The 12,619-nt window shown below is 42.5% G+C and overlaps 1 protein-coding gene across 1 annotated transcript; it reads left to right on the plus strand.

Moving 5' to 3' along the window:
• The first annotated feature begins 505 nt into the window (after positions 1 to 505).
• mdc1 (mediator of DNA damage checkpoint 1) lies at positions 506 to 10,690 on the plus strand. The gene is made up of 11 exons (XM_020710586.2): positions 506 to 606; positions 1,148 to 1,311; positions 1,410 to 1,997; positions 2,076 to 2,154; positions 2,237 to 3,294; positions 4,378 to 7,622; positions 8,055 to 8,201; positions 8,807 to 8,989; positions 9,073 to 9,198; positions 9,640 to 9,750; positions 9,833 to 10,690. The coding sequence occupies exons 2-11, from the start codon at positions 1,179 to 1,181 to the stop codon at positions 10,010 to 10,012; spliced, it is 5,850 nt and encodes a 1,949-aa protein (XP_020566245.2). The 5' UTR covers positions 506 to 606; positions 1,148 to 1,178; the 3' UTR covers positions 10,013 to 10,690.
• Positions 10,691 to 12,619: the final 1,929 nt, after the last annotated feature.

The following is a 12,619-nucleotide window of genomic DNA, read 5'->3' on the forward strand; positions in this document are numbered from 1 at the left end:
TCTTACAGAACTCTATGTTTCAGGGTAGATTTGATTAAATATTCCACCTAAAGACTTAAAACACACACTTCACAAATACTTTTATGGAATCTTTTGGGATAAGAAGCCAGCATGACAGAGAATAAGCATTGACGTTTACATAATCTAGGATTTTTGCTTTAACATGACAGAAAGTGCAGTCAAAAAAGGGCAATTAAACCCATCAAAATTGGGCTGCACTGATTAATAAAACTTATTAGGTTAAAAACATTCATATACTGTTAGTAAAACAATGTCAATTCGTTGTGCGTCCTAGTCTTTATTTTATTTTTATTAGTACTAAATATTTTAAACTTTGACGATGAAGCCAGAAAACGAACGGCTTCGTCACACACACACGTGTGGCGCCAAAATATATGTATAAACAACAAGATAGGTGAACATATTATCCAATCATAGATCTTCTTACTAGGAAGTGCAAAATTATCCAATGAAAACACAGCTCAATTTGAGTGACAGTTGAATTAGCCAACCGCCTTCAGCACTTAACAACCTCTTTTGGGCGTGGCTATCCATAGCATGTTGTGAGATAGTTTTGTTTAGGATTTTAAAGAAAAGCACGGAGAGGTACGTATTAAACACAATCTTTATTAAAAAAGGAAACTATTTAAGAAAGTCAGTTTTAAGTATTATGATACATATTTAAAAATACGTAAAACGGCCCAACCGCTGTGACTAAATGTTCCCGCACCAGATTTAGATAACTGTCTCTCGAAATGTACTTTTTTTTACATGCATGTCAGCCTGCTTTTACAGTTTAAACTTGCTAGTTTCTTATAGAGGGAATTTTCATTTCAAATAAAAGTTGGAGTTAACATTTTTTTTGTATTTTTTCCGGAAGTATGATTGCTGTGTGAAGCCAACAGAAATGTCCATTTTCAAGCTTATTCAAAGTTTTACAAAGGGGTTGATCGGAACGTTGCTTGAACTCGTATAAAGAAAAAGCAAACCCGTCTTTTAGAGTCAACTAAAAATGTAAAGGAAACGCAGCCTTAAGTTCAGAATAGGGTTTATTCGTTAGCATCGTTAGCTAACATTAGCTTCGTGCAGTTGGGCAGTAAGCTACCCTGTTTTAGCTACAGCCACCTTTTGCCGTTTGCTTGCACAGATATAAGCGAGGCCGCGATCCGTTTTTAGGAATGGATGCTACTCAGGCAATCTGTGACTCGATATTGGAGTCAGATGATGAAGGAAAGGAGGAGAAACAAAGTGAGGAAGAGCGACTACTGGCCAAACTGTGCATCTTGAAAAATCCACACATCCCCGAGGCTGGTGAGTAGAAAACTGCTACTTTTATCATTTCTATTTTAACATTAATCTTAGTAAATCAGCCTGGATAAATATTATAATCAGTGTTATACTCCACACAGAGTTGCCCCTCACTTTGGGAGATAATATTTTGGGACGTGATCACAACACCTGCACTGTGCCTTTGGCCGCCCCCTCAGTGTCCAAACAACATGCCACCATTTCTATCTCGGCCTACCGGAGGAAAGGTTGCCGGGGCGAATTCGACGTGGAAGTTTTGGTTTGGGACCTTGGGAGCATGAATGGGACCCGTAAAGGTCACTTGAAGCTGACCCCCCATGTACGTTATGCTCTCACCGAAGGCGACAGCTTGGTGGTAGCTGACATCCCATGTCAGTATGTTAGCTGTTCTGCAGACTCAGCCTCTTCTCAGAATGACACGAGGACCCCAGAGAGCAGAAAATCCAAAGTGAAGACTACACTACACGATGCTTCAGGGGGAAAGGGGGGCACCTCAAGCACTGGTAACAAGGACTGTGTCAATGGAGGTGCAAACACAAGGGTGTCATTTGGGAAGACTCCTGTCGGAGGTACTTGTCTTTCTTTTGAGCAAACTCCAACTCAGCCAGAAGGGACTTTGGTACCAGAATCTGATTCAGATTCAGATGGTGAAAAAGAGAAGGGAGGACACAGAAAATGGACACATTTGGGTATGTGGAAGTTGTGTTAAAATACCTTACACAATGTCTGATTTATTTCTTATTATATTTTCTTTGTTATATTTTCAGCATCTGATTCTGACTCTCACAAGTTGAGTTTCAACTCTACAACATTTTTAAGCCCTGCAAGCAGGATCGTCCCTGAAAGGTAAAGTGTTGCACGCACGTGAATTGACTGATGGACTTGTGTCAGCTGCAGTGGTTTTAGTGCTTTTCCCTTTGTTTGACAGTGAAGATGAAAGTTCCAGCACACCGTCCTCCTCCACTGCAGGTAGACGCGACAGCCGACAGCAGCCGGAGACAAAAAGGTCACCTGGAATTTTGGAAAGCTTTGGGACCACTTTTGAGGATGATAAACAAAATGTGATGCATGATAGCAGTGTGGAGGGAGACGCTGAACAGCCTGTATCTGCACCTGGACTCTCCAGAGATGCTTTCCCTGCTTTTAACATGGACAGTGATGTGGAGGAAGAGGTTTCATCAAAAGAACCCCAATGCTCAAATGGAAACCAAGAAGTTGGTCAGCCACCAAACACAGATTTGTTTTACATGGAGAGTGATACAGATGTCGATGAAGATCAAGGGGCTCCCACTAAGGGTCCTGGTACCGACTCCTCCTTTAGTGATTCTTCCAAGCCCCCACTGGCTCCCTCAGTTATTCGTCCTGAGGGAGTCACCATGGACAGTGACACTGATGTCGACGATGCTGTGTCAGAAACTGCCGCTGCAACGTTTCAGACCACAAACACAGCCAACTCTGACTTTTTGGCTGAGGCCAGAGATTTCCACTTGGACAGTGACACAGATGTTGATGAAGAGGAGGGGTGTGAAACAAACGGCAAATACTCCCCACCAAATATAAAGCTTGAATCTGCCCCTCACAGCCTCTGTGTAAAGACAGACCCTGCAGATAAAGAAGCTGTTTTTAACTCCGGTGTCACTGAAACGTCAGCATGCTCTGCCGCAGACGCAGGAACTCATTTGGATATGCTGTCAGACAGCGACACAGATGTTGAAGAAACTTCTGCAATGGCATCTGGTGCTGTCACAAACCCATCAGCATCCAAAGAACCGGGTACGAAGGCAGCTCCTCAGTCAGATTCGGATGCAGACACAGATGTCGATGAAAGCAGCATGTCAAATGCGGGGAAAGGAGTCATACCGAATGACCTTGGAGCAGACAGTAGTGATGGAAAAGAGAACCCCATTCCAGGTCTGCAGAGAGAAAATACCCCAGGGCTGCAGCTTCCTCTTCTGCACAACTGCTCCACTCCTGTCCAAATATCAGGTAATCTGTCAGTCTGCAGATAAACAGACGTATTTAGTTTACATCTAGATGGTACGTCTTCGTGTTAACATCATTTAAACAGAAACGGACCAGTGTTGTCTGAAAAAATGTCATTTTTATTGATCATTAGAATTTTAGATAGTAAACAAAAGAACAATTATTTGCATATTTGCCATTTCATGATTTTGGCAAACTAACAAAGCATAGTAATGCTTTATGCACTGAAACAGCTCTATGTCATCATATTTCAACTAAAGTTAAAGAAACTTTAAACATAAGTAAAATGGAGAAACTATGACAAAAGCAAATAACTAAAATAGATATAACTTTAAATAGATGTCAGTTTCTCAGTTGAAGATGTACTTGAGACTCATGTTTAAGACTCATGTTAAGTAAATCTGTTTAAAGGTTGTCAAAATATTATTCAATTTAAATAAAACAAATTAGATTGTACAAACTTGACTGTTTAATGGAATGTTAGGAGTGTAAGGGCTAAAAGAATGAAATGTATTTACTAAAACATGGGTTTATTTGAACTGTATTTGGTGAAATCTGAGCACAGGTGATGGTGTTAGAAATGTTAAAATTATGCAATGTTTAAAAGACAACTATAAGAATTGTATTCCTCACTTCTGCTCCTTTCCATTCGTGAAAATGTACAATTGTACAAAAAATCATGTTAACATATTAGGCATTCAACAATTTTCACGAAAGGAACAAATAAAAGGACTGAATGAATGTTTTTACAAGCCCCTTTCTGGTGCATTAAGAAGTAAATAAAGTTTAAAAAAAACTAAAAAATTTCCAGAAATATTTGTGGGGGAAAAACAACCTCGGATTAAAGTAAACGAGAGGCTGGAAGTCACAGTCTGATCAGATTTTGAACGCAACATTAGCAAGAAACTTCAGGAAATTCAGCAAAGTACTTTGGTAGTTCAAGTGATAAAACCAAAACTGTAGCCGACTGTGTTTAAAAAAAAAATAAGTAATGAAAGATGAAGTGTTCTGGTCCAGACATTTTCTAAAACTGCTGATAATGTCATGATTAAAATACGCCTTATTTTGCTCTGTTTGTCCTTTCAGCTGTTGCATCTTCTGCTGTGAGGCCTTTTGCTCTGTCACCCTGCTCAGACAGCCAGGAGGATGAAGACCTGGAAGTAGCTGAGACCCAGTTCTTTGCCTTTCAGACAGGGGACGCTCAGTCTTCTACTAGCAAAACAGATGAGCGCTCCAGCAAAGGAGACTCCTTCCAGCTTGGACTGTCTGACAGCAGCCATCTGCAATGTCAGGGCACAGCTGGGACCATGGAAAGCACCCAAGCTTTTGTCTTCACAGAAGGAGCCCCACATCTGGAAGACACCCAGGTGTATGCAGCTGGTGCTGCTGCAGGGAGAGTTTACGCAGGTGATGAGTCAAACATGGAGGCCACACAGGTCTATGGAGAAGAGGAGGAGCCTGTTCAGTGCTCAGAAGTGCCTGAAAAAACAGATGTAGCTTTTGAGGCAACACAGGCTTACATTTCAGATGGAGATGTTGGAGCTGCTTTATCTAATGTTGCAGAGGCTGAAACTCAGTTAGTGCCCTTCTCTGTGACAGAGACGAGTTTGGAAACAACTAAACTGGCTTACTCTGCACGAGAAGCTGCAGGAAATGAAAAGGCGAGGAGAGTGGAAAATGCTTGCCCTCAGGAGCATCTCACTGAATCTCCGCCTATAGCTGAAACTCAGCCCATGTGTGCTAGTGAGTACGAGGAGAGCGAAGAAGAGGTGCTGCTCCCAGGTCTGCTGAAAAGACGAGAAACACCCCATCAGACAACTCCTCCATATTCTTCCTCATTATCACTGTCTGAAACTCAGCCTTTGGCTGCGGATGACAATCTGCAGTTGGATTTATGTGACGATCATGAAAGTGGTGAAGGTTTTAGGATTTGTGCTCAAACAAGTGAAGCACAGCAGCAGCATGCTGACAACGATGAAACACACAGACTCACAAACATTGAAGTTTCATCAAGTGCTGAGACCCAGCTATATTCTGTAAATGAGGATGATGATGATGCAGACTCTGCACCAGGACTGCGAAGAAGAAAAGCGAAACCTCTGCAATTTGATGAATCCCCCGCTGTTGAAACTCAGCCCTTGGAGGAACATGACGGCGAGCTAAGCAACAAAGAAGACTCTATTTCCTGCTTTCGAAAACAGAAAGAAAATCCGCTGCAGCCGGAGGAGGAGAGCACTCAGTCACTCGTTAGTTTTCAAGCTGCTGCCATCCACTCTTTGTCAGCAGGGACTGAGTTAGACCAGGGAAGTGATGATGAGGTATCAGCGCCCATTCTTCGAAAACGGAAAGCAAAGCAGCTTCATATTGAAGAAGAAGAAACACAGCAGCTCGCCAACTCTTCTGAGACCCAGTCGGCTGCTACAGGTGAGGATGGCGATGAAGACTTTATGCCAGGACTGCGAAGAAGAAAAGCAAAACCTCTCCAGATTGAAGACGAATCCCAGTCCCTGCCGGCGTCTGAGGCCGCTGCTGTTGAAACTCAGCCCATGGTGATGAGTGAAGAGGCAGCTTGGGCTGATCAGAGCTCAATTTCAGGCCAAAGGGGGGGGGAAACAAAGCAGCTTCATGTAGAGGATGATCAGGAAGACTCTGAGGTTAAAGCTCCTTTAACGTTAGTAACTTATGGAGACAAAGTCCTGGATAAAGAAGGAATTAAGTCAGTATTAAGAGAAAAAGAAGATGCAGATGTATTACTTAGTCCTGTAAGACAGACAACGATGGAAAACCAAATCCCTACGGGTACCACAGAGGAAAGAGGAAGAGTTAAATCTAGTGACTGCAAAACTGAGGAAGAGGAGAAGCATGCTGAGCAGATGAGAGGAAGAAAAACTGTGAGGCAGGAGGAAGATGAGGATGAAGAGCAGCAAAGAAAGAGTGCAGAGCAGAAGAAACTACAAGAGGAAATTGATGCTACAGGGCTCAGAAAAGAAGAGACTGAAAAGGAGAAGAGGGAGACATGTGACATGGAAATGGAACGGGAGAAGACGGAGAAGCATCAGGAGGAGAAAAAAGAGGAAATTAAGGATGAAGGTGCAGAGAGACTTAAACTAGAAAAGGACAGACAAAAACCTGTGGAGATGGCAGAGATAGAACCTCAAGAGGAAATTGAGAAGAAGGATGAAGTGCAGGAACATCAAGCAACAACTAAAAGAAATAAAACCAATCAAGAAAAGGAGAGTAGAGATGAAGGAGCCGAACTTAAAGTTCCTCCCAGAGGTCGCAGGGCAGCTAGAAAAACTCTCGCAACGAACCAAGACTCAACTCTATCAAACAACGACGACTTCCCTGCACGGAGAACCAGATCCCGCTCAAACTCCTCCAACTCTGTCTGCTCAGATAAGTCCATTTCAAGTCTGGTCAGCCAAGAGGGCAAAGGAAGAGGCCGAGGGAGGGGGGCAAAAGGAAGCCGGGAGGCAGCTGCTGTGGGAAACAGAAGCAGCCGAAGGATCACAGCAGCTGCGAGGCAGACAGAGCAGCCCCATTCCAGTTTAGACCCCTCCAGCTCCATCAACTATGAGAGGTCCAGTGTGAGTTCTGTAAACAGAGGAAGAGGAGGTAGGCAGCGAGGGAAAGGAAGGAGAACAGAGCCTGAACCAGAAATCACAGCTTCTACCATGAACAAGAGGAGCAGCAGACGCAGCAAAGCCCAGGAATCCTCGAGAGAGCTTCTCCAGGAGGGTGATGTAGATGGAACAGGCGCCCCACCAGCTGGTACCAGTAGGGGGCAGCAACAAGCCAATACTAGTGAACTAGAGCCTGCAGTCTTAAACCATGAAAGGCAATCAGAGCAAGAAGAAACTATCCTTGAAAAATCACCCGAACCTAAAAGAAATGTCAGAGGCAGAGGTAAAAAAACGGCAAAGACTGAAACTTTGGAGAAGCCAGAACCTCCTGCAATCACTGATGTCAATGAGGTCAGAAACAAAAGAAAAGGACGGAAAAGTGAATTGGAGGTGAATGCTGAAGAGCAACCTCCAAAAGTTTCCAAAGGGAATGTTGAAGCTAAAAAAACTGAAATACGTGCAGGAAGAGGGAAGGACAAAATTCCTGAAGTGATTCCTGCCATTGACCAGGTGAGGAGAACTGGAAGAGCATCCTGCCCTCCTGTGAAGAAAAATGCAAAAGAAGCTTTGCTTGAAGGACAAGGTGCTGAAGAGGTGGGAGTGGAAACCAGCAAGAGGAGAGCTGGAGGTCGAAGATCAGCGACTCAAGGAAACAAGAAAGAGGTTCTGGAAGACCAAACGGCATCAGAAAATGTGGGAACATCACAGGTAAAACAGTGCACTCCACGTCTAAATCACTCTGTAAAAATGTCATGGTAGTCTATTTAGTTCCAATAGAACCTGATCAATCACAGAATGAACACTGAGCGGTTAAATAAAGAGCTTGTGTTCTTGGAAAGACGGGCTTTTACCTTGGTCCAAGGACGAAGTGCATTTTGTTCTGACTCAGCATTTCCAGTCATTAAAATGCACTACCATCAACATCAAGTGCAGGAAAAGTCCACTCCCTCAACAGGAGTGCTCCAACCTGCCCTACTCCACCATTAATGCCATAATTAATTAAGTGGTTGTGAGGTCAGCTCCCTCCTCCCCCCACCCACAGTTTATCACCTATTGTGCCGTTTAGCTTCTGATAAATGTTTCCACTGCATTTTTGTGTTGATCTCTGATTTTATTTATGTTTTCTTCTATTTTGCTCAGCTTGAGCAGCCCCAGACTCCCAAAAGTCGTCCCTCCCGAAAGCGGCAAGCGTCTGCAGACTCCCCCACTCTGGCAAAGACTCCCCGCTCCTCGTCTGGCTCCCCCGCGATAGGTGAACGACGGCGAGCTGGAAGCCAGGCCTATAAGGTCTGTCCTCCGTCTGAGAGTGTGGGAGGCGAACTCGTAGAGAAAGAGTTAGTCAGGATTATTTGGTGTCTGCTGCATTTTCTTTATAAATGTATAATGGCTAATCTTTCATTCAAACTAAAAATGGTAGGCCGGCTTTTAAATCAATAAAAGGATCCCTTTGCACAGTGTATATCTGCTTAAATGAAGATTGATGCATAAAAATGTAGGACTTTGTGGAGGGATTTAATTGCATTTTATTAAATCTCAGAAGAAATAAACAGAGTATAGCATTTCATAAAATTTGATTTCAGGAGATATAAAACTTTATTTTGATTGTATAAAAAAGGAGCTCTAACCCTTTTAAAACAAAATGGTTTTAATGTTTTAAATAAGCTTGAGTTCTAATGACATCACCCTTTATATCATCAGTGGGGTTTTTCTTGATGTGTTGAAGCTTTTTTGATGAAAAAACAAACAGACAGAATAGCAGGCCATAGCTGCAGTGACGAGTGATATACCGGTACTCAGTTTTTTCCCACTGACTATATTTCAGCATAAATCTTTCTCACAGGTCGACACGTCTGTAGATCCTGCCGGTGTGATGTGACGCCTCTCTTCCTCAGGTGCTGTTCACAGGGGTGGTGGATGAAGCTGGGGAGCGGGTGCTTGCTCGTCTAGGGGGCAGCATGGCCAAAGGCGTGGCAGACATGAACTGTCTGGTGACGGATAAAGTCCGAAGGACGGTCAAGTTCTTGTGCGCCTTAGCCAAAGGTGTTCCTGTCGTCACCACAGAATGGCTAGAGAAGGCAAGAATGCAAAGAGGAGCACAGAAACAGAACAGGACCCTTTAGAAAGCAGGAAAAGGGGCTGATGGTTTGCTCTGTTTCAGAGTGGAAAAGCTGGAACGTTCCTTTCTCCGGCTCCTTTTCTTGTGAAGGATCCCGATCAGGAGACGAAGTTCAGCTTCAGTCTGGAGGAGTCGCTGAAGGCAGCAGGCCGTCAGTCTCTCTTAGAGGTACTCGCTCATTCTGTTTACTTCAATTTTTAGCTTTCTTTTTGCATAAGGATCAGTGTCGCCGCTACACAGAGAAAGGCTTTTCATTTAGCGATCACTGCTGGAGCTGAGGTGGGGGGTGATCACGTTTAGCTTACAGCAGATTTTTCCGGATCCCTCAGGCGAGCCCAAGCAGAGCCTTGTCTGCTGTCAGATTGTGTCTATTGGAACATCATTTCCCATTTGCTCGATATGTTCTCATTAGGTTTATCCTCTCACATTTCCTCAGTTTGCTGTTTCATCAAAGCTGTAAATAGATAGCTTGATGCAACATGTACTGACGATTCCAGGCTAAAATTAGGAAGCGCACCTGACCAAACGCTGCTCCCAGAACCGTGTATTGATCTTTCACAGTGTGAGTAAGGGCTGAAGCTGATCGCTATGTCCTGTGCTCTAACTCAGGGATACAAGATCCATGTGACAAAGTCTGTGAAGCCAGAGCCACCTCACATGAAAGACATCATTTCCTCCAGTGGAGCCACTTTTCTACCAAAGATGCCAACGTCCCATAAGGTACATGTGGATTTCTTCCTAAACTGTTGCTCTCTTTTTCACCTGAACTTCGATTTTCTAATGTCCTTTTACCGATTCTCAGCCTCAGACTGTAGTGATTTCCTGTGAGGAGGACTGGCAGCTGTGTGGCCCCGCTGTGTCTGCGTCCCTCCCCATCGTCACTTCAGAGTTCATCCTCACAGGGATCCTGCAGCAGAAGCTTGATTTTCAGACACATGTGCTTCCTCCTCCTGCAGAGGGCAGAGGCAGGAGGAAGACTTAGGACATGTCCCTTAGATCAGTCTAACCTCAAATAACAGGTTTGCCCATCATGTGTGGATTAAAGTGGAAGCCTTTCAGGAGGGAATCAGCCCATTTTCTGTCTACAATATTAAGGAAAGTATTTTTTTCCTAGAAAGCAGAGACCTAGAATGTAATCAGACTGGACGTTTTTAGATGTGAAAACTTAAAGGTATATCAACAAACATGTTTAAAAAATAGAATCAGTCTGATCTGTTTATTTTATGACTTATGCATAATTAAAACCTGCCTTTCTGGACCAACAGACACTGTGAATGAAGTCAGCCTGCTAGGCTCCATCAAACTCTACTTTTTCTTATGCATTTAGATCAAAAAGGTTCGGCTAATTCAAGGCTGATACGGATGGATCTGTTTTGAAATCCATCTCCCAAGGTGGTCAAGCAGTAAGAATATTTCCTGTTCGGATAAAAAAAATTTTGAACACACTCCACCCCCGCCCCCAAGTGTGTTGCCGCTGTCTCCATTAAGTAGGAGCACTCCATTAGGGTCTTATTCAATCTTGTTATCTTCACAGAGAGTAAGATGTGATATACTCTGAGGGATGCTGATGCTGCTGCTACATCAAGATCCTATCCTGTGTGTCTTTAGCTTTGTGTCCAATCGGTACTGTCTGATTGTGCATAAAAGTTTACATTTGTCAGACTCTTCTTTTTTTTTAAGAGCAGTGAGGCAACAAACATTTCAAAAGTTCACAATAAATCATGAAAACATTAAATTATGTCAAAAAGCTGGAACTGTGTCTTAGTTTTGCATCCTTGTTCACCAAAAAATGTTGGCACTTAATCACTGAATTGCAGGAATAACAAAGGTTATTTATATGATTTCATATAGATTGAACATTGAGATAAAGGGTAAGTAGTGTTTAGATAGTATAGTTTCAGTTTTACACTTTAATTTCATGTATCAGCATCCTGTAAATTATAAAAACCTTATTCTAGTATCAGTACCATCAGATTTGTCTCTATCTTTTAGTATTTCAATTCTATTATATATCTTATATTAATTTAGATATAGTGATATAATCGGTTATATTTAAATTTTATATAAAACAATAGTTAATATAACATTATTGTTACTGTGTGTTGTCTTTTCTACCTTTACGCACCAAACAATCACCTTTTTTTTCTGTCTCTCGTGTCATCTTTCCATGTTATTTGAGTCGTGAAGAAAAAGAAACAGCTAGAAATACCACTTTTTTTTTCTCTCTCCTTACAATTAATTTGCACTGATTGGAGGTATTGACCTTTTCAAATTCACAGGGCTTTAACTGAAATTTGTCTTTCAAACGAATATTGTGTTTTCCAGATGAACTCATCTCAGACCGTGCGACAGACTGGCGACCTGTCCAGGGTGTACCCTGCCTTTGCCCACAAATGAATGGGTTAGGCTCCGGCTGGGCTCCAGGCCCATGACTTTCGGGGTCATGGGCCTGCCGGAACGTATCTCAGTGGAGACAATTATTAAACCTGTTTTAAAAAGAAAAGAATATAGAATTTTGCATATTTGAACTAATTTAATCTAAACTACTTTATTACGTGGCAACTAAATATTAGGTAATCTATTGTTTTAATTGAATCCTCATTTCTCTTAACATTTGTAACAACATTATCACAGATTTAAATATTATTTAACATTTTATACAAATTCAATTTTATTTATATAGCCCGAATTTACAACAACAGTCGTCTCAGTGGGCTTCGTGCTGGTAATAGTAAGGTAAAAATACAATCAGAAAGGATCATAAATGCATAGAATCCAACAGGAAAATACTAAAACTTTAAACAAACTAAACTGGCATCCCTGCCCTTAGACCCCCCTTCGCGGTAAGGAAAACCTCCTTAAAAAACGGATTCCAGAAAAAACGAAGAAACCTCAGGGATGCCCACATGAAGGAGGGATCCTCCCCAGGACGGACAGGCGATGTACCAGAACTCTTAGAGAAGAATTAATTTATCTAACTCTACAACTACATATTTAAAGTCCAGCATATGATCTTCATCCAAGATGGAGTTGGGGGACGGCTGGGGGCACGAGATGAGCCGGAGGCAGGATCCACAGCCAAGTGCAGGAGGAGAGACGAGCCAAGGATGAGGTCAGGAACAGGAGCACGGAGGGGCCAACTGGAATCTGGAAGCACAGGGGAGAGGGAAAGAGGGACAGTACATGAATCGCACTGCACCAAACAGAGGCATGGAGAACTAAATGATAAATAATGATCAAGAATAAATGAGAGAAGGAGAGTAGAAGTAGACAAGAATAAAGGAAAGAACCTCAGTGCACCATAGTTTCCCCAGCTTCAAACTTCTAGCAGCCTACTAACAACTTTATTGTTATTGTTAAGTTTAATTTAAACAAATTAACAGAAAGGTAAACAGTATCTGATTACTAACTACTCTGACAATAAGCCTGTCCAAAGAGGAATGTTTTGAGCCTAACTTTGAATGTAGAAACCGTGTCTGCCTGTCTTACATGAGCTGGGAGTTTATTCCATAAAACATGGGCTTGGTGGCTAAATGCTCTACCTCCAACTGTGCTTTTACAAATTCTAGGAACCACAAGCAGTCCTGCA

The sequence above is a fragment of the Oryzias latipes genome, chromosome 16 (assembly GCF_002234675.1).
Source record: "Oryzias latipes chromosome 16, ASM223467v1".
NCBI lineage: Eukaryota > Metazoa > Chordata > Actinopteri > Beloniformes > Adrianichthyidae > Oryzias > Oryzias latipes.